The 22,091-nt window shown below is 50.5% G+C and overlaps 1 protein-coding gene across 2 annotated transcripts in view; it reads left to right on the top strand.

Annotated features, from left to right (window-relative positions):
• afap1l2 (actin filament associated protein 1-like 2) overlaps positions 1 to 22,091 on the top strand; it is a 312,790-nt gene that overhangs the window by 174,736 nt on the left and 115,963 nt on the right. For both annotated transcript variants that reach the window (XM_072479450.1, XM_072479449.1), the window contains exon 4: positions 8,972 to 9,066. In XM_072479450.1, the coding sequence (XP_072335551.1) occupies positions 8,972 to 9,066 (95 nt within the window). The remainder of the gene's footprint in view (positions 1 to 8,971; positions 9,067 to 22,091) is intronic.

Raw genomic sequence — 22,091 nt, 5'->3', positions numbered from 1 at the left:
GGGGTCCGCTGCGGCTGGGTGTTCCGCGTGGTGGGAGGGGGGGGGGGGGGGTAAGATCATTAGGGTAATGGAGGGTCCCGGGGTGGGAACCACTACTGGTTGTCAGTCTAACACTCTCTCCCAATGCCTTACAGATATTGAACGCTGTGGCAGGAATATTGGAACCAGAACTTGCTGGTATTCCAGGCGGCCAAACACCGGAGATGGTGGCAGCAGCATCAGCGTCTTCAGATGCTCAAGGCGGCGGACCCTGTGCTGGATCCTGCCCCACACCCTGAGGATCTGGCCGCCCATCAGGCCAGGATGGGACCCAGAGGGGGGAGTCCCACAAAGGCTCAGGGTGTATAGGCATCGCTGGTTATTCAAGCAGGTGATAGCGCGAGCCACAGGAGACTCCGTCTCAACAATGAGACTGTGCGACACCTGTGCCATGTCCTCGCGGACTTGGAACCATATGGAGGAGGAGGACACCCTTCCCAGTGGCCATCGAGGTCACCGCAGCACTGAACCTTTATGCCTCGAGATTATTCCAGGGCTTGAACAGGGCCCTATGTAGCATATCGCAGGCCACAGCCCACTGGTGCACTCAACAGGTCACAGATGCCCTGCTTGCCCAGGTGGAAAACTACATCAGCATGTGCCTGGGTAGCAGGTTTCTCTGCCATCGCCGGATTGCTCCAGCCAGGGAGTAATAGATGCAAAGCATGTCACCCTGCGCTCACCGGGCCATCTGAGGGTGCCGTATGTTCCACTCCCTCAACATACAGCCCATGTGCAACCACCAGACGAAGATAATGCATGTGTGGGCACTCTTCCTAGAGTGTCCATGAGAGCTATATCCTGCGGCATTCAGTCATCCGCGGCCTCTTCGAGGAGCACCCCAGGATGGGCAGCTGGGTGATAAGGGATACCCACTGAGGACCTGGCTAATGCCTGAAGAAATGGGCCACGGGTTTGGAAGTCAGCTCGCATTGTGTAAGAATATTACAGAGGCATCATACTGGTTGTGCACAAGGGTGTTTACGGTGTTTAACAATTCCCCACTCTCCCGAAGGTGCCTATGCCCCCCCCCCCCAAACCCGTCTCCCCACCCCCAGTGTCCTCAGTGATCATCGATGTGCTTTGCCTTCCTAGCTCTACCACTATATCTAGGTGTCTCCCCAGAATGCACATCTGAGATGGAGGCAGCCAGCTGCTTTCCTCGTCCTGTGGCCTTCAATGCCCCTGGCGGGCGTCCTCTTGGGCCAGAGGGCCCTGGCTCATTTGTCGGTTCCTCACCTCCCCGAAGATTGTGAGGATTCTGATGTCGGGCACACCACCGCCAGTCTGGGCCCTCTCCTGGCGATTGTGGGAGAGCTTTTCCTGAGTATACACAGAGAGGGCATCTTTAGCCACATATGAGGTTCACAGTGGTGGGGCGGGGGGGGGGGTATGATGGAAGAGTTGGGGGTGTTGAAGAGAGAGGGGGTGAAGGGAGGGTTGGGGGTCATATGGAGAGTTGGGTGGGCTGTGGATGTTCCCATGGGGGTGAAAAGGTCTCGGGGGGCGGGGTGGGGGTGGGGGGTGGGGGGAGTTGTGCGATGGTGTCTCCTCACCCGTGCTGCCCGATATAGGTCAATGACCTTTTTCCTGCACTGGAGGCCAGTTCCTCTGATCACACTCCGCTCACAGCTACCACCATCTCATCCCAGGCAGCCCTTCAGGATCCTCGGGGGAACAGGACATCCCTCCTGACCTCCCCAGGTCTGCGTCCCCGAATCTTGGGGCTGGTCTCTTGGGCACCATTGTTGTGAGCTGGCTGGAGCTGGCTGAGCAAGAGCTGTTGAAGTGCTGCTCGACTTTGTTAGCGGGGAGCTGGCGAGCATGGTGACGGGGAATCAGCTGGCGAGCCTTCATTTGCAGCGAGAATCCCGTGAGGTCTTGTTAAGTGGACCAATTAGCGTTGAATAATGTTGCCGGCCTCTCTGGGCCGAGAGCCGGGAAGCTCGTGGCAAGTCCCACTCGTTACCAAGTGGCCTTATAAACTGGTTTTCTGAATGTCCTCCTCACTGTGATTGCCTCCTGGGGAGGCAGTGTATTTGTCTCTGTTGGGGTAATGCTGCCCTGTCGCTTAGTATCCCTCTTGCAAGGGCATACGGTGCTCCTATGCGCCTCATGTTTTTGGGTTTACTCGGGTGTTCCACCCTTGGCCGGGGTAAGGTGGGTGGTTGGGGGGAGGGGAGGGGGGGGGGAGCGGGGGAGAGGCGGCGGGATTGGTTCTTCTCTTCACCTGGGTCAACGATGTGCTGTTATGATCCCTATTTTGGTTGGTGGGATGGTGCGTTCCCCTGAGTGGGGTTAATGAGGTGCAGAGCTGACTGGGTGGTGGGTCCTGGCATGTCCTGAGAGTCTTGAGGGTATTAACTCCTTTGCCTCAGAGCATGCTGGTCTAGGCCTAGTCCGGTGCTGTGATCGTTATCCTGTTGCCCACTTATGCTTGGGATATCCCTTCTTGAAGGCACTTAGTTGGAACATCCTAAAAGGCTGAGGTTTTTTGATGTGCTTGAATATTCTTGGTTTATTGATTCCTAAGTGCCCGAGCGTGTGAGGTTGAGCTGGGTCATCCTGTACTGTGGTTGATATCCTGTTGTTACAAATGGCGCGTTGGAGGTGGCAGGAGTGCATGGGAGGAGGTGGCGGTTCACATTAGTGCTGCTTCCAGTATGCTGCAGATCAGGCTGAAAATGTGGAAAGAGTTTAAATCTGCCAGCAAATTAACCAAGGTAAGTCTATCGACAGTGAAACAGCCCACTCAAACTACCTTATAACCTTTAGAATGCAAACCATGCGTGTCCATTTTTGGCAGGCTTGATTTGCAGAAGCTGTTTATGCTTATAATTGGGATTGATAGAATTTCACTAGTCAAAGGATTAATGGTTACAGAACCAAGGAGGGTAGATAAATTCAGGCCATGGCCTAAGTGAGTGACGGAACAGTCCTGAGGGGCTGAACAGACTACTACCATTCCTATATTCTTAACTCTTGCTATACTAACATGCTTAAAGGTACTTTGAACTAAATCTAACTCCAACATAAATGTACCTGGAATTTTGACAGACTGCATGATGGGAACTTGGATGTCTCTTCATATGTTCTTGGCACTTTCAGCTTCTCCGCTGATTGTGAAAGTGTCATAAAACAGAAGGGATTAGACACACATAGGAGAACAACAATAATATAAAGCTACCAATTCCCTTTGAAGAGATCGTAATGGAGAAGTCAAAGAGAAGGGGAGTTTCCCTCCAAGCTTCCATCTATTCTCACGTTACTTCCACTCACTTTACTTGTTTATGAATTTACTCATCACCAACTTGATCACTGTCTCCCAGGCAAACTCTCAATCGTAATATCATGTGGCACAATAGGAGTCATTTTCAATTGCATTGTTTGGAACAGCCCAGCAGAGTGGCACTAGATGAAAATCGAACAGTTTCTGCAACAGGTGGCTAATCCACTCCAACAGGTTACTACCCAGATACAACGTTGACAATGACCCCAATATATTCTCAAGTAAAGAGTTTTGGAAAGGAAATCAATTTTTGTTTGTCTTCTTTCATGACGGATGTTAAGCTTGAAGCAGTCCCAATTAACCGTGCCAAAGAAGAGGGCGGCGCCCAATGTCATTCACTCTTCAATGTACCAACACCGTCATGAGTGCCTTTATGGCAGCGAGTTTCAGAAGGAACAGTGATTGAAACACTGAGCATGAGCGAGGAAGAGCAAGTGAAGTAACTGCGGATAATCCTTCAGCTGGAAACACAGTTTAGAGCCTTTCTCGGCCATAGAGCCGAAAGATTGGGATCTCCGAACGTCTGCGACAGAGTGTCAATGTACTAGGCAGTCATTGGTGTCTATGATAAGTATCCCACAGAGGGCATACATCAATGCAGTTGTGTATGAAGGCACTGCAGTGTACCTAGGACTGTTTGGCAACTCCAGGGCCAATTCAGTGGGTCCCCCATGACAGCAAGCCCAGTTGTGGTAATTCTCATCAATCAATGCTGTCTGGATCCTTTTACTGGTAAAAAAAAAACCTAACATCCATCAGAATAGCAATGAGAGAGTCATTGTGCAGAATTTCACTACCTCGATGATTGCCAGTAGTTTATTTCACTGTAAATCACTGACATGCTGAGAGAATAGCTGGAGTTAGGAGCACAGGAGACATGTGACTGTAATCTCTGAGATTGATGGTATGTTTGACTACTTGCCAACACCCCCCCCCCTCCAAAATGGCCGTCAGTCACTTACTCCTGCCAGCTAGAGCACCTAAACTAACCCGAAGTTGGGAAGGTATGGACAGCATTAGCACCAACAGACAGCTAAACACATTGAGCACACATGCATTTGCAAGAATATAAACTGGATTTACTGTTGCTGTCTTCTTTTCGTTATGCAGTAAAACGTGAGATACGGTGAATGGAGTACATTTAGTGTGATTTTCATTACTAAGGTAACACTGGCCTGCCAAAGGGTGACTGGACCCTAAATCTTCCAACCCGATGTATTGATGCACCTTGAGGTGGAACGAACATTGATGCTACAGGATCTTCACACTGTGCTGTACTCCTCAGCCTGAGATCAGACCTGCCACGGGGCCTACCACCACCAGCAGAAGGGTAGCAACCTGCAGCATTGTGTCAGGCCTTGAATATCACTAGCCAGAGGCTCCTGACTGCACCTGCAGTTCCTCGGGGAAGGTTCATAGTTGACGTCCCCAGGCACTGGGTTGCCGAATCACCTAGAATATAAAAGGAGGGTGACACGGAATGCTTTTTCTTGGCCTATGTCAGCTGCAGGAAGAAATCAACCCCATCCCCCACTGACTCAGGAAATGCCATGGCAACGAAGATGAGGGCCTTGGAAAGAGGCAGGATAATGAGGCCTAATGGAACTGTGTTTATTCCAGCAGGGCAAAATATCAGCAGACCAATAACAGCAGCAGGGTTGAAAACTGGCATTATGTTGTAACCGAGGAACAATTTGAATATATTTGTCCAGTGCAAAACAGGCCATTAAAATCGCTCAGGGCACTTATACCCACCCTGGAGTCAACAGCAGTTGATCACCTGCAATATTAACCTGCTCCACTGGGTGGGTGACAAGGAGCCCTGTCCAAAGCTGGAGGGATCACCGGTTTAACTAATATATTAGCGCGTCCCGATAACATCATCAGGACATGATTGCAGCTTTCACTCAGCAGTCTGAGGTGACCCAGCTCTGAAGCAGGTCAGAATGAGAAGAAGCTCAAAAGGTTTGATTTTCCGGCCCTTTCAGCTGGCAGGAACTTCCGGTCCCGCCCAAGGTGCCCTCCCCAAATGACACGGACATTGGCGGGGCCGAAAATCCCACTGGCAGCCAATAGCGAGCCACTTCCGCTGTCAGAAAACACACTGTGGAGGAGCCGGAAAACCCCACCCTAAGTTTGAACTTGTTTTAAACTTTGAGGTTACGGGGAGCAGCAGCACTTCCTGTGGCTCTGCATGGAACGTTTGAGCCCCTCAACAACAACTTGTATCTGATGTGTTGGGTGTCCTGGATCACATACAGGTCACCAACACTTGATATAGTGCAACACTATTTTAGTGAATCATTAACTTGTTGCTAACTTTGGTTGGCTCTTAATTCGTTGCCCGTTGGGTCTTTACTGAATTTGCTCTGTTTCTATAACCTTTGCTCTAGAGTCGCCAGGTATCTTTATGATACCGCCACGAGGTTCAAGTTCAAGTACTGATCAATAACTCAACGCACCAATTAGTAAGATTCAAATCAAAACACATTTATTATACACAGTAAATCACTACTCACGCATACAACTCTACTTTCTAGACTATCTCTGTCGCTAAAAGGCCTATACTTAGCTTCGGAACTGGCCCACCAGGTCAGGGGAACAAATGGCCTTTCGTTCGATTCTGAGTCTGCAGGATTCAATAGCTGGTATGGACTGGTAGCTCGGAGCGCCTGTCACGTAGCGTGCGTTGGCTGGAGACTTACTTGGTTGTTGCGGCAGCTAGGCAGTTCACTGTCAAGGGTTGATTTGCGTTGCTGAGTGACCCTGCCAAGAAGACCGATTTGAACATGGGGGCTTTACTTTATAGTCCCCAGGGGCTTCGCGCCGTTCGGGGCGGACCCCGTACCTGGTTCCAAGTGATTGGACTACGTTCCGATCACTTGGATCGATTTCTCCAATACTGGAGTTGTTCCCTGATCGCTGGCCGGTCCCTGAGTGTCCATTGGCCTTCCTTTGTCCTGGCTCCTGCTGGCGCCGAGGAGTCTGGCTTGACCTTGTTTTACTAAATGTCTCCAATTGTTCCCGAGGATCGCTCATTTGTATGCAGATGGTCGGTAGTTTCAGTGCTGTCTGGGCTTCTGCAAGTTCTAATACACAGGATTTTTGCACTTGCTAGTTTTTTGCCTGTGTTGGCTGAATTTCCCTGTAGTCTTTGCGGACCTCCATTTTAAGTCGGGAAGTGGCCAACCCAGGTGGCTACAAACTGTTTAAACATACTCAGACTGTGGGTTAATACGATACTAGCTTTAACTAAAGACCTTTGCCTTGTCCTAACCAGTCGATGCACTCAGCACATGGTGAATGTCTGTGTTGCAGGCTGAGAGCTCTGTCCTCCTAGCTAGCAGCAACTCCGAATGAGCGGGAACTCTGATGCCCCCTGTCTTTATAGTGCATGTGCTCTCACTGGTGATTGGCTGCGGTGTTGTGTGTGTTGATTGGTCCCACTGTGTCCATCAGTGTGTGTCTGCAGCATGATATACTGGTGTATATTATGACAGTATCTATGTAGTTGCCATCAATGTAATGAAAAAATACTTTTTACCAGAGCATTATAAAACAAGATAAGGCACTTTGCCCACTGCAATCTCAAACCCACCAATTTCCTGCTCTATTCTCGAATGTGGAGCCCCTGACGGGACAGCACAAAGGTTGTAACCGCCACTTATCCGCAGAACTGCGCAATATTCTGACTGGATTTAAAATACTCAAGGCCTCATTTGTGGAGCTGCAGGCGTGTTTCTGCACACAATCCTCCTCACCTGCCAAGGGCTGGTGTGGAAATTTACCGATCCTGCTGAATTTAATGCAGGACCTCATTATATTTGTGTTCTTCCGTTTATCCCCCAACAATCCGGCAACTGTCTCTCTGCTGGGCAGGAAAACCAGGGGCAAGAGTCCACTGCTGAGACGCTGAGGGCGGCAGGAGGTCAGTTATGATATTGGGAAAGGTTACAGATTAGGGGCTGGACGTCGCTCAGCGTGGGAGAGGGTGGCGGAAGAGAGGGGTGATGATATATAGGAGAGGCCAGCAGCTTCCTGTGCGACAGTGTGGATGGTTGGGGAGGTAGGGGGGTTACACTCTCTTCAGGCCCGCAAAGAATGCTATAAAAATCCCCCAGATCCCACCTTCCTTCCTGAGCCTTGTGGAACCCAGAAGGCAACTGTTAAATGTAAATTAGGTTCCCAGTTGTGTTATGGGAACCTGATTTAAAAGTATTAATGAAGAGCCATGTATCGAAACTTACCAATGTGAAAACAGCAACGGATTGTTCTGCAGAAAGTTGGGGATATCCTTGTTTATTGGGTTTCGTCATGACACTAATCTTCTTCTGTAATGGAAGAGTTAACATCGAGGCTGGGAAATGGCAATGTCAAACAGGAAGCCTCAAGACATTTAAAGTATGATAAAGGCCGTTGCCTTTCTTTATAATCCTGGCATTATAATTCAGTATTCTAGTCATGGTTTAGCTCTATCCTAGGTCACAGCATGATACTTTCTACATTGTGTCCAACTTAATCAGATTCAGCCTTCGACAGTTAGCTCAGTAAGTGTCGTAGTTTGTGAACCACCTCAATATTTAAAATAACCTTTCAACCTGTTCATTTTTCAAACAGGTTTTGTTGGATTTCTAGAACTCTTCTCCACTTAAAAAAAAATTCACTCGCTTTGCATTTATTAATTGTTTTCTTTTTTCATCTGTATAAGCTCATCTCAAGGTGAACTTGTTTAGAAATGGTGAACTACTTGGTTGGGTTGGAAGTTGATTGATTGATTGATTGTCACATGTACCGAAGTACAGTGAAAAGTATTTTTCTGCAGCCAAGGGAACGTACACAGTAGACAAAAAGAATAATCGACAAAGTACATTGACAAATAGTACATCGACAAATAGTGATTGGTTACAGTGCGGAACAAGGGGCCAAACAAAACGAATACATGAACAAGAGCATAGGGCGTCGTGAATAGTGCTCTTACAGGGAACAGATCAGTCCAATTGAGAGTCGTTGAGGAGTCGAGTAGCTGTGGGGAAGAAGTTGATCCTATGTCTGGATGTGCGGGTCTTCAGACTTCTGTATCTTCTGTCTGATGGAAGGGTCTGGAAGAGGGCAAAGCCTGGGTGGGAGGGGTCTCTGACAATGCTGTCTGCCATCCTGCGGCAGCGGGAAGTGTAGACAGAATCAATGGGAGGGTAGCAAACATGTGTGATACGTTGGGCTGCCTCTGCCTCTGTAGCAGGGCCTTCCTCCCTAAACAAAGTCAGAGATGATTGTGTCCACTTTCCGAAAGGCCTTTGGTATAAAGATCGGGAGAACTTGAAAGATAAACGAAAACCTCGGCAGAATATTCATTTTCACCACTTGGACCCTCCCCGCCAATGTTAAGTGCAGTGTATCCCACCTCCTAAGATCCTCCCTGGCCTCCTCCACCAGCTTCGTGAAGTTCCACTTATGGAGCCCCGTCCATTCCCTCGCTACCTGAATCCCCAAGTACCTAAACCTATCCCTCGCTACCGTAAATGGCATCCCCCCTAAATTAGCCCGCTGGGCCAGCTCATTCACCGCTTCGGAACCATTTCTAGAGAAATTTCAGAAATCCTTGAGGTAATTTTTATGACTGATTTCTTTGTTTGCTCTCCCCAGGCTTGGATCATGGCGATATTCCCAATGGAATAGAATTTAGAAAGATCACCCCTGCACCTCAGAAGAGCTTGCCTCAGCTCCCACCCACTAAAGTTGTAAGTTTTGAAGTTACATTCTTCTGATTTTTCCCTGTATTTCTGGAACTTGCTCAGGTGGCATACTGCTAATCAGCCATCCAGCGTTACCTAATCTGGTACATATACCTCCTCAAAGTGCAACACCCGCAGAGTTCTGAGGGGCTGTGTCATGGGGGGAAAGGTGCTTTGCAGCATTGCCTCAGGAACTTCCTTCAACGTGCTCATCCACCGTGTGTCCAACGTAACAGCAGAACCGAGGTGTTCTGCATTCATCCCAGGAAGGTGAGTTGGTGCATCTTCGATCCGATGCTGCAGAAATGGCCGGTTACTTCATATCACAATGGCTCGTTTTGTTTTGTTTTTCAAAGACGCAGACCCATTTTCCACAGCAGTTTGCTGTTACAGCTGCTCCGACCGCAAACTTTCCCCAGCTATTGGTAAGCTGTCCACCATGCTCTTGTTGGGAGAGTAAAGGTTTTGAATTTGATATTACATCGGAAGACAGACACATCACGATGTATTGGTCAACATTTTCTAAAAGGAGACTGATTTGACCGATACCCCGATGTTGCTGCTTTATTTTGCTGTTGGAGTAAATAACTTACTGAAAGCGCAGGCAGTGAAATCAATTTGCAGCGATAGCATAAATCATCAAAACTGATGCGAACAAAGAAAGTTTATTCAGTCTTTCATTGGAATAGATGGAATTGCTAATGTGGTGGCTCGAGACATACACTGGAGGCTTCCTGTAGTTAACAAGGGGTTTATTGATGAAACACAAAGGCAGATAATTAACAGGCACAGAACTCAATATAACAGGTCGAATCACCTCGACTCCGGGGTCCACACTGCCCGGGGTCCTGTCCCAGGGCCACGTGCAAACTCTCTCTTGGACGGTGTTTGCGTGCTCCCGCGCGATTGGCCCCGAGCTGGTCACCTGGTCCGTCGAGCCCACCCCCTTAAAGCATGTGATAAATGACATGCTTCCTTGAGCAGAAGCAGAGCAGGAACGCCTCCTTGAGGTGCAGCCGAAGAAATTTATTTGCACTTACTGACAGATCCTGCTCTTCCAGTTAAATGTTGAAGTCAACTCAAACAGAATGAGTCAGATTATTCTGGCAAGAGAGGCAATCCCTTCCACACTTAACTGCCGTAAGAACGGATGTGGCGATTTAATAGGGTTCGATTCAGGGGCGTCATTCTCCGCCGGCGGGAGTCTCCGTTTTGCCGGCGCCCGGGGGTTTCCCGACGGGGTGGGGCTGCCCCACAATGGGGAACCCCATTGACCGGCCGGTGTTACGGAGACTCCCGCCGGCCGGTCGGGGCAGAAATATGGCGGGGCGGGTAGGAGAATTTCGCCCCAGATGTTTGACATGACTCAAAATGATGCCACTCACTTACTTCGATAAGTTCTTGGTAAAGAGTTAATCTAAAGGGCTGAGCTGAGCGTGGTGAATATACGTCACATTGCACGCTTGGGAAAATAAATTGTTTGACAGAGTCATTACATCCGTATTGATTGGAATAATCAAGCAGTGTGATGACGAGGTTTGTTTGGGCAATCTATTTACTGAAAAGATGTGCTGCTGAATGCTTTCTGGTATTGGTTTGGAAGAGTTTTGGAATCTGAATTACTGTCCACACTTCCTGGATTTATGACCATATCGCTGCCACTGGAATATGCATCCTAAGAGTTCTGGTCAGCAACTCTTTCCAGCCCAAAAGATGCTGGCCACACTCATTGTTTAAAAAAACTCAAGGAGGGACAGTTAATTGAGAAAAAGAATATCAATTGATTCTCAAGCAATGTTCTTAATTATAATGCTCCCTTGTTATTAATTGATCGAGGCAGAGAGTACAACTGTGTGTTTGTGCTTTCTGGTGATCAATGCTGGAAAACTTCTTTACAAGTTGCTCAGGACTTCAATGCGCTGCACTTCTGTTAAATTCGCCTCAATTGAACTTATTCACAAAAAACTGTTCTTTGAACTGTAACCTACAGGAAATGAATCCCACCAAGGAACAAGTACCCCATTCATTCGAAGAGGAGTTAATTAGTTGGGTGGGAAAACAGCCCCAGCAAAGGGTTACACACTGGAGATCATCAGCCAGTAGCAAACTGGTGGCAGGAGCGGTTTTGCAGTTACTTCAGGGAGTGGGCAAAATTGCATAGGAGAAAATCAATCCAGCAGAGTGAGTCTTTCTCAGCCTGTTTCAGTTAAACGAAATTAATAAGATCAAATCCAGGTCATCTTTAATTATTCCAGATGACAGTTACCACAACTGGCGATTTCACAACTCGAATGTGCGTATATATTTTAAAGTGAAGTCGGGGCTGGATTCCCAGCGCGTGTTTCTCAATGGCGCGCTGCTCACTGGTGATGGGATTCTCTAATCCCGCTGCTTGTCAATGGGATTTCCCATTGAATCCACCCCATGCTGCCAGGAAACCCACAGGTGGGGATGCGCTGCCGGCAGGAACAAGGGGCGTCATTCTCCGACCCCCCGCCGGGTCGGAGAATGGCTGTTGGCCGCTGTGAATCCCGCCCCCGCCGAAGTCTCCGGTACCGGAGATTGGGCGGGGGCGGGAATCGGGCCACGCCGGTTGGCGGGACCCCCCGCTCAATTCTCTGGCCCGGATGGGCCGAAGTCCCGCCCAGAAATTGCCTGTCCCGCCGGCGTAAATCAAAGCTGGTATTTACCGGCGGGACCAGGCGGCGTGGGCGGGCTCCGGGGTCCTGGGGGGGGGCGCGGGGTGATCTGACCCCGGGGGGTGCCCCCACGGTGGCCTGGCCCGCGATCGGGGCCCACCGATCTGCGGGCGGGCCTGTGCCGTGGGGGCACTCTTTCCCTTCCGCCTCCGCCACGGCCTCCACCATGGCGGAGGCGGAAGTGACTCTCCCCACTGCGCATGCGCGGGAAACTGTCAGCGGCCGCTGATGCTCCCGCGCATGCGCCGCATTTCCGCGCCAGCTGGCGGGGCAACAAACGCCATTTCCGCCAGCTGGCGGGGCAACAAACGCCATTTCCGCCAGCTGGCGGGGCGGAAATCCCTCCGGCGCCGGCCTAGCCCCTCAATGTTGGGGCTCGGCCCCCAAAGATGCGGAGCATTCCGCACCTTTGGGCCGGCGCGATGCCCGTCTGATTGGGGCCGTTTTTGGCGCCAGTCGGCGGACATCGCGCCGTTGGGGGAGAATTTCGCCCAGAGAATCCCAACGGCCAGAGAATTCCTGCCTAGATGTGGGTAATTATGCATCATCAGCTCCTTAAAGGTACGAGTTTAAGTTTAAAATATTAATCTTTGACATACTCTTTTTTTTGCTTAAACTGAATGTAAAATTCATTCATATTATGATCGCTGCTATCTAGGGCTGCCTTCACGATGATGTCATCAGTTAGTCCTTTCATGTTGTACAATACCAGATCTAGTAATGCCTGTTTTCTGGTTGGCTTCAGAATGTGCTGTTCTGAGAAACTATCTCAAAATCATTCTATGAACTCCTCATCTATGCCACCTTTGCCCATTTGATTTTTCCAGTCTATATGTAAATTAAGACCCCCACATGATTATCACTGTATCTTTCTAGCAAGCTCCCATTAACTCTTTTATACTCTGTCCTACTATGTAGTTACAATTAGGGGGCCTGTACACCACTCACACAAGTGACTTCTTGCCTTTATCATTTCTCATCTCAACTTCTAAATCCTTGTTTACTGAACTTTGTCATCCCTCTCTAATGTGCTAATACCACCCTTAATTAACAGGGCCAACCCTCCACCTTTTCTAACTTCCTGTCCTTCCTAAATGTCATCTTCCCTTCAATACTGCAGTCCCAATCTCAGTCATCCTGTAACCATGTTTGTGCAATGGCTATCAGATCATACTGACTAGCTTCTATTCAGTTTGATTCAAATGCTATGTGCGTTTAAATACAGAGCCTTTAGTTTTGTCCTTTTATTACTTTTATAGCATCTAGCCTTATCTGTTGATTTACTCTTAGATTTGTGCTCTCTGTCCCTTCCAGTCATGGTCTGTTTATTATTTCTCATAATAGTAACTTATCTCGACTCTTTGATTTACTATATATTCTTAAATTTGATTCTTTACCCCCACTATTTAGAACAAAGAACAAAGGAAAGTACAGCACAGGAACAGGCCCTTCAGCCCTCCAGGCCTGTGCCGATCATGATGCCCTAACTCAAAAAAAAAATCTTCTGCCTCACTCGGTCCGTATCCCCCTATTTCCTCCCTATTCATGTATCCGTCCAGGTGCCTCTTAAATATTGCTAATGTGCCTGCTTCCACCACATTCTCTGGCAACGCGTTCCAGGCACCCACCACTCTCTGTGTGAAAAATGTAGCCGGCCCATCTCCCACTTTCCCCCTCTTACCTTGTACCTGTGCCCCCTTGTAATTGACATTGCTACCCTTGGAAAAAGCCTCTGACTATCCACCCTGTCTATTCCTCTCATAATTTTGTAGATCTCTATCAGGTCCCCCCTTAGCCTCCATCTTTCCAGTGAAAACAATCGTAGTTTCTTCAACCTCTCCCCATAGCCAATAAATACCCTCACGACTAGGCAACATCCTGGTGAACCTTCTTTGCACTCTCTTCAAAGCTTCCAAATCCTTCTGATAATGTGGCGACCAGAACTGCACACAATACTCCAAATGCGGCCTAACCAAGGTTTTATAAAGCTGCAACATGATTTCCCAACTCCAGTGCTCAATGCCCCGGCTGATAAAGGCAACCATGGCATACGTCTTCTTTTTAAAAAAATATATATTTATTAAAGTTTTTAACACAATTTTTCTCCCTTACAAACAATAACCCCCCCCCCCATAACAAAAAAAAAAGAAACGAGAAATCGCGCGGAGCAAGATATATACATGGCAAAATAGTATATTTACATAGCTTTGTACACTGGCTCTCTCCCGTACGTGCCAGTTTCCCCGACTCTTCATGTTATCTCTTGCTCATCCACCCCCCCAGGCAGCTCCCACCCCCCCCCCAGGTTGCTGCTGCTGCTAACCGACCTTCCTCTAATGCTCCGCGAGATAGTCTAGGAACGGTTGCCACCGTCTGTAGAACTCCTGCGCAGACCCTCTCAAGGCGAACTTAATCCTCTCCAACTTTATGAACCCAGCCATATCGTTTATCCAGGCCTCCACGCTGGGGGGCTTTGCCTCCTTCCACATTAGCAAGATCCTTCGCCGGGCTACTAGGGACGCAAAGGCCAGAATACCGGCCTCTTTCGCCTCCTGCACTCCCGGTTCGTCCACTACTCCGAATATTGCTAGCCCCCAGCTTGGCTTGACCCGGACTTTCACCACCTGAGATATTGCTCCCGCCACCAATCGCCAGAACCCCTCCAGTGCCAGGCATGACCAAAACATATGGACATGGTTCGCTGGGCTCCCTGAGCACCTTCCACATCTGTCCTCTACCCCAAAGAACCTGCTCAACCTCGCCCCCGTCAAGTGAGCTCTGTGAACCACCTTAAATTGTATTAGGCTGAGCCTGGCACACGAGGAGGAGGAATTAACCCTACCCAGGGCATCAGCCCACAGACCTTCCTCGATCTCCTCCCCCAGCTCCTCCTCCCATTCACCCTTCAACTCTTCTACCAGCGCTTCCCCCTCTTCGTTCATCTCCTGGTGTATTGCCGACACCTTGCCCTCCCCGACCCATGCACCCGAGATCACCCTGTCTTGAATTTCTTGTGCCGGGAGCAACGGGAATTCCCTCACCTGTCGCCTCACTAGAGCCCTCACCTGCATATATCTAAAGGCATTTCCCGGGGGTAACTCAAACTTCTCCTCCAGTGCCCCTAGGCTCGCAAATGTTCCGTCAATGAACAGGTCCCCAATTCTTCTGATCCCCGCCCGATGCCAGCTCTGGAACCCCCCGTCCATCTTCCCCGGGACAAACCGATGGTTACCCCTGATCGGGGACCACACCGATGCTCCCATTGCACCCCTGTGCCGTCTCCCCTGGCCCCAGATCCTTAGCGTTGCCGCCACCACGGGGCTCGTGGTATACTTTGTCGGCGAGAGCGGCAGCGGTGCCGTCACCAACGCCCCCAGACTCGTTCCTTTGCAGGACGCCATCTCCATCCTCTACCATGCCGCCCCCTCTCCCTCCATAACCCACTTGCGGATCATCGACACATTTGCTGCCCAGTAGTAGCTCCCCAGGTTTGGCAGCGCCAACCCTCCTCGGTCCCTACTGCGTTCTAGGAACCCTCTCCTTACCCTCGGGGTCTTATTCGCCCACACAAACCCCATAATACACTTGCCTACTCTCTTAAAGAAGGCCTTAGTGATCACGATGGGAAGGCACTGAAACACAAACAAAAACCTCGGAAGGACCACCATTTTGACCGATTGCACTCTACCCGCCAGCGAGAGCGGTAGCATGTCCCATCTTTTAAAATCCTCCTCCATTTGCTCCACCATCCTCGTCAGATTCAGTTTATATAGGGCCCCCCAACTCCTGGCTATCTGGATCCCCAGATACCGAAAGCTCCCCTCCGCCCTCCTCAGCGGTAGGTCCCCTATCCCTCTTTCTTGGTCCCCCGCCTGTAATACAAAGAGCTCACTCTTCCCTACATTGAGCTTATAGCCCAAAACCTCCCCAACCTCCCTTAGAATCTGCATGACCTCCACCATCCCCTCCTTTGGATCCGCCACGTACAGCAACAGGTCATCCGCATATAGCGACACCCGAGGCTCTTCTCCCCCTCGGACCACCCCCCTCCATTTATTAGACTCCCTCAATGACATGGCCAATGGTTTGATCGCCAATGCAAACAACAGGGGGGACAGGGGGCACCCCTGCCTCGTCCCTCGGTACAGCCGAAAGTACTCCGACCTCCGCCAGCAACCTGGCCTCCACATTAAGGAGCGAGATCGGCCTGTACGATCCACATTGCAGTGGGTCCTTGTCCCGCTTTAGGATCAAATAAATTGTCGCTTCTGACATTGTCGGAGGTACAGTCCCCGCCTCTCTTGCTTCATTAAAGGTCCTCACTAGTAGCGGGGCCAACAGGTCTACGTACTTCCTGTAGAACTCCACCGGGAACCCGTCTGGTTCTGGGGCCCTCCCCACCTGCATGCTCCCCAAACCCTTGCTCAGCTCCTCCGACCCAATTGGTGCCCCCAGACCAGCCACTTCTTGCTCCTCCACCCTCGGGAATCTCAGCTGGTCTAGGAATCGTCTCATACCCTCTTCCCCCGTTGGGGGCTGGGATCTGTACAGCCCTTCATAGAAGGCCTTAAATACCTCATTTATTTTTGTTGCACTCCAAACTGTGGCTCCCCTTCCATCTTTGACTCCCCCTATTTCCCTCGCTGCCATCCTTTTACGGAGCTGGTGTGCCAGCATCCGACTAGCCTTTTCCCCATACTCATAGGTCGCCCCCTGCGCTTTCCTCCACTGTGTCTCCGCCTTCCCTGTGGTCAACAGGTCAAACTCCGTCTGAAGCCGTCGTCTTTCCCCAAGTAATGTTTCCTCCGGGGCCTCTGCGTATCTCCTGTCCACTCTCAAAATCTCCCCCACTAACCTCTCCCTTTCCATGCCCTCTGTCTTCTCCCTGTGAGCCCTAATGGAGATTAGCTCTCCCCTGACCACCGCCTTCAACGCCCCCCATACCACCCCTACCCGCACCTCCCCGTTGTCGTTGGCCTCCAAGTACCTATCGATACACCCCCTCACCTTCCCACACACCACCTCGTCCGCCAGCAGTCCCACATCCAGCCGCCACAGCGGGCGTTGGTCCCTCTCCTCTCCCAGCTCCAGTTCCACCCAGTGCGGGTCATAGTCCGAAACTGCTATGGCCGAATACTCCGTCCCCTCCACCCTCGGGATGAACGCTCTGCCCAGAACAAAAAAATCTATCCGGGAGTAGGCTTTGTGTACATGGGAAAATAAAGAAAATTCCCTGGCCTGCGGCCTTGCAAACCGCCATGGGTCCACTCCCCCCATCTGATCCATAAACCCCCTAAGTACCTTGGCCGCCGCCGGCCTCTTTCCAGTCCTTGATTTGGAGCCGTCCAGTGCTGGGTCCAACACTGTATTGAAGTCCCCTCCCATTATCAGGCCTCCTTTCTCCAGGTCCAGAATGCGCCCCAACATGCGCTTCATGAATCCTGCATCATCCCAGTTCGGGGCGTACACGTTTACCAACACCACCCACGTCCCCTGCAGCCTACCGCTCACCATTACATATCGCCCTCCATTGTCCACCTCAATAGTCTTGGCCTCAAATGACACCCGCTTTCCCACTAATATTGCCACCCCTCTGTTCTTCGCGTCCAGTCCCGAGTGGAATACCTGTCCTACCCATCCCTTTCTTAACCTGACCTGGTCCGCCACCTTCAGGTGAGTCTCTTGGAGCATGACCACGTCCGCCTTCAGTCCCTTTAAGTGCACGAACACTCGAGCCCTCTTCACCGGCCCATTCAGCCCCCTCACGTTCCACGTTATCAGCCGGATTGGAGGGGCCCTCAACCCCACCCCCACCGTCGACTAGCCATCTCCTTTTCTGGGCCAGTCCCGTGTCCACACCTCCCTCACCCTCCAGTCCCCCAGACGGGGGACCCCCGGCCCGACCACCTCTTCTATGTCCCATTCCCTTTCGGCCAGTGCAGTAGCAACCCCTGTTCTCCCCCCCCCCCCCGCTAGACCCCTGTCTAGCTTTTTTGCACCCCCCATGTCACTCCCGTAAGTCAGCTGACACCTGCTGACCCCGGCTACCCCCGCTATTCCATTGACCTCCCCGTGTGGGAGTTCCCCCTCCTGCCTTTCTTCCCGCGCGCGTGAAAAACCAAACCCCGCGCTTTCCAAAGCCCGCTCCGCCCCCTCTGGCGCAGCTCCTGTCGCGGCCTTGTCTCTCTCCCCCAGACCATGTAACATTTCCTACGCGTGATTGTGATTGACCCCCTATGTACAACAACCATCACACATCAAACCTCAAATATCCCCCCCACCCTCACAAACCCTCAGTTAGAGTCCAACTTTTCGGCTTGTACAAAGGTCCACGCCTCTTCAGGCGTTTCAAAGTAGTAGTCTTGGCCCTTGTGTGTGACCCACAGTCGCGCCGGCTGCAGCATTCCGAATTTCACTTCTTCCCGGTACAACGCCGCTTTGGCCCGGTTGAAACCCGCTCTCCGCTTTGCAACCTCCGTGCTCCAGTCCGGGTATATTCGGATCTCTGCATTGTCCCACTTACTGCTCCGCTCCTTCTTGGCCCATCTCAGGACCCACTCTCTGTCCGTGAACCGGTGGAACCTCACCACCATCGCCCTTGGTGGCTCATTTGCCTGGGGCTTCTTCGCCAGCACCCGATGTGTCCCGTCCAACTCCAGCGGCCTCGAAGGGGCCTCCTTGCCCATCATCGCCCCGAGCATCGTGCTCGCGTATGCCCCGGCATCAGCCCCCTCCACCCCCTCAGGGAGACCCAGGATCCGCAGATTCTTTCTCCTCGACATGTTATCCAGGTTTTCGAGTCTTCCCGCCCACCTCCTGTGTAGCGCCTCGCTCTGCTCCACTCTCACCACCAGGCCCGAGATCTCGTCCTCGTTCTGGCCAACTCTTTTTTGTACCTCCTGGGTCTGAACTTCATGGGCCTCCTGGGTGATCCCTAGTCCTTCGATTGCCGAAAGCATAGGCGCCAGCATTTCCTTACGCATCTCCTCGCGATGCTCCTCAAAGCAGTGCCTAATAAACTCCTGCAGCTCCACTTTGTCTCTGGCTGCCGCCATTCTATCTTTCTTCCCCGGTCCTTCCCGCTGCTCCAGCTCCTGCAGCTCACCTTTGTGTCTGGCCGCCGCCATTCTATCTTTCTTCCCCGGTCCTTCCCGCTGCTCCAGCTCCTGCAGCTCCACTTTGTCTCTGGCCGCCGCCATTTTGTCTTTTTCCCCCGGTTTTTCCCGTTATTTCAATGCCACTTTTGTGGCCGTTACGCTTCGAGTCCGTTTCATACAAGTTGGAGGGGGACCTCCCTCTTACCTTCCCCACGGGTTAGTTTCAAAAAAAGTTCCGTTGGGGTTCTTCTACCACGCCCGAAAGTCCGTGGTAGCGGGAGCTGCCGAATCGTGCGGCTCAGCTCCGCATTGCCGCACCCAGAAGTCGCCATACGCCTTCTTAATCACCTTGGTCACCTGTGTTGCCAATTTTAGGGAACTGTGAACCTGCACGCCCAGATCCCTCTGTATGTTAATGTTCCTAAGGGTTCTGCCATTTACAGTATAATTCATACTTAGATTTGATCCTCCAACATGCATCACCTCACATTTGTCTGGATTAAGCTCCATCTGCCATTTCTGAGCCCAAATTTGCAACCTTCTATATCCTGTTGTATCCTCTGACAATCCTTGGCACTATCAGAAATTCTGCCAATCTTCGTGCATCCGCAAATTTTCCAATCAGACCACCCACATTTTCCTCCATATCATTTATATATACGACAAACAACAGAGGTCCCAGGACCTATCCCCGCGGAACACCACTAGCTACAAATCTTCATTCTGAAAAACACCCTTCCACCGCTACTCTCTGTCTTCTATAACCAAGCCTGTTCTGTATCCATCTGGCCAGCCCACCCCGAATACCACGTGATTTTAGTTTTTGTAGCAGTCTGCCTTGTGGGACCTTGTCAAACTCCATATAAACTACAGCCACAGCCCTTCCCTCATCAATTTTCTTTGTCACCTCTTCAAAAAAACTCAATCAAGTTGGTGAGACATGACCTTACCTGTACAAAACCATGCTGCTTGTCACTAACTAATCAATTTCCCTCCATATATCCTGTCCTTTAGTATCTTTTCCAAAAGTTTCCACACCACTGATGTCAGGCTCCTGGCAGATAATTTGCTGGATTATCCCTGCTTCCTTTCTAAAACAGGGGAATAACATTTGCCATTCTCCAGTCCTCTGGAACCTCGCCTGTGGTCAAAGAGGATGTGAAGATATCTGTTAAGGCCCCAGCTGTTTCTCCCCTTGCCTCCCGTAGTAATCTGGGATAGATCCCATCCAGCCTGGAGGATTTGTCTACCTTAAAGCAATTTAGGATACTCAACGCTTCCTTCTTTGATATATTGACATTCTCAAGAGCGTTCACACACCTATCCTTGACCTCAACATGCGTCATGTTCTTCTCCCTGGTGAATACCGATAACAAGTACTTATTAAGGATTTCAACCATTTCCTGTGATTCCACGCATAGCTTCCCTCCATTGTCTTTGAGTGGGCCTACTCTTTCTCTTGCTGCCCTCTTGCTCCTAATATATGCAGAAAAAGCCTTGGGATTCTCCTTGACCACGTTTGCCAAAGACATTTCATGACTCCTTTTAGCCCACCTAATTCCACGTTTAAGTTCCTTCCTACTTTCACTGTACTCCTCAAGAGCTTTGTCAGTTTTTAGATGCCCAGACTAATGTATGCTTCATTCTTCCTTTTGACTAAGCTTACAATTTCCTTTGTCATCCATGGTTCCCGAATCCTGCCATTTCTAACCTTCATTTTTGCAGGGACATGCCTGACCTGCTCTTCAATCAACTGGCCTTTAAAAGCCCCCCACATGTCAGACGTGGGTTTGTCCTTAAATAGCCACACTCAATCCATATTCTCCTGTCTAATTTGGATGTAATTGGCCCTCGCCCAATTAAGCACCCTCACGCACGGGCCACTCTTGTCCTTATCCAGGACTACTCAAAATCTTATGGAATTATGGTCGCTAATCCCAAGATGCTCCCCCACTGAACCATCAATCGCCTGGCCTGGCTCATTCCCCAATACCAAGTCGATTATGGCCTCCTCCCTGGTTGGATTGTCTTTTTTTCTTTTTTTTTTGGTCAAACGCATTTTATTCAAATTTGTATCAAAGTAGGTTACAGCAAATAAACACCCCAGGAAACATTCTTCCCAACAATCAACTTTAAAATTTGTCCAGATTTTTCTCCTTTTTCACCCCCACATCCTCATCCTTGCACAAGAGGAGGTCCTGTTTACCCTTCGCAGTGCCTCATTCCATACTCCCCAATTGATCTCCATTCCCAACTCTGCTTCCCATTTCTCCTTGATCTTCACCACCCACTCGCCTCCCTGCTCCCCCAGCCACTTATATATATCCCCAATTCTTCCCTGCCCTTTCACATCCGGAAGCAGTTGTCGCTCCAGCAGGGTGTATCCTGGAAATCTAGGGAACACTTTCCAGACCTTTCGTGCAAAGTTCCTAACCTGTAGATACCTGAACTCACTACCCCTCGGCAGCTCTACCCTCTCCCTTAGCTCCTCCAGACTGGCGAACCCTTCCTCCAAATACAGATCCCTCACCTTGACCAGCCCCACTTCCCTCCACCTCCTGTATACACTATCCATCCCCCCCGGCTCAAATCCATGATTCTTGCACAGTGGCATTAGCACCAACATCCCTTCCACCCTAAAATGCCTCCTCAGCTGATTCCATATCTTCACCGTGAACTGCACCACTGGACTCCCTGACTACCTACTCTGAGCCATTGGCAATGCTGCTGTCACCATAGCCCTCAAACTAGACCCCTTACAAGATTCCTCCTCCATCCTAACCCACTCTACACCTTCTCCTTCCCACCACCGACGCACCTTGTCGACATTCGCCGTCCAATAATAATGAAGCAGGTTTGGCAACGCCAACCCCTCCTGCTGCCTCTGCCTCTGTAGCAGGGTCCTCCCCACCCTCGGCACCTTCCCCACCCATACAAAGTCAGAGATGATTGTGTCCACTTTCTGAAAAAAGGCCTTTGGTATAAAAATCGGGAGAGCCTGAAAGATAAACAAGAACCTCAGCAGAATATTCATTTTCACCACTTGGACCCTCCCCACCATTTTAACTCCTGCCCGTTTAATTCCACTCTGTATCTAGCCCATCCCAAATGGCCCCTTTCTTCGCCCTTGACCATGTCATCTCTCACACCCTGCCGTGCGCAGAAACCCCCCCCCCCACACTTTTCCCCTTCCCCTTCTCCCCCCCCCCCCCTTCCGTGGTCACCCCTCTTGGCC

Source organism: Scyliorhinus torazame, chromosome 16 (genome assembly GCF_047496885.1).
Source record: "Scyliorhinus torazame isolate Kashiwa2021f chromosome 16, sScyTor2.1, whole genome shotgun sequence".
Lineage (NCBI taxonomy): Eukaryota > Metazoa > Chordata > Chondrichthyes > Carcharhiniformes > Scyliorhinidae > Scyliorhinus > Scyliorhinus torazame.
This window is presented reverse-complemented; position numbering and strand designations above follow the sequence as displayed.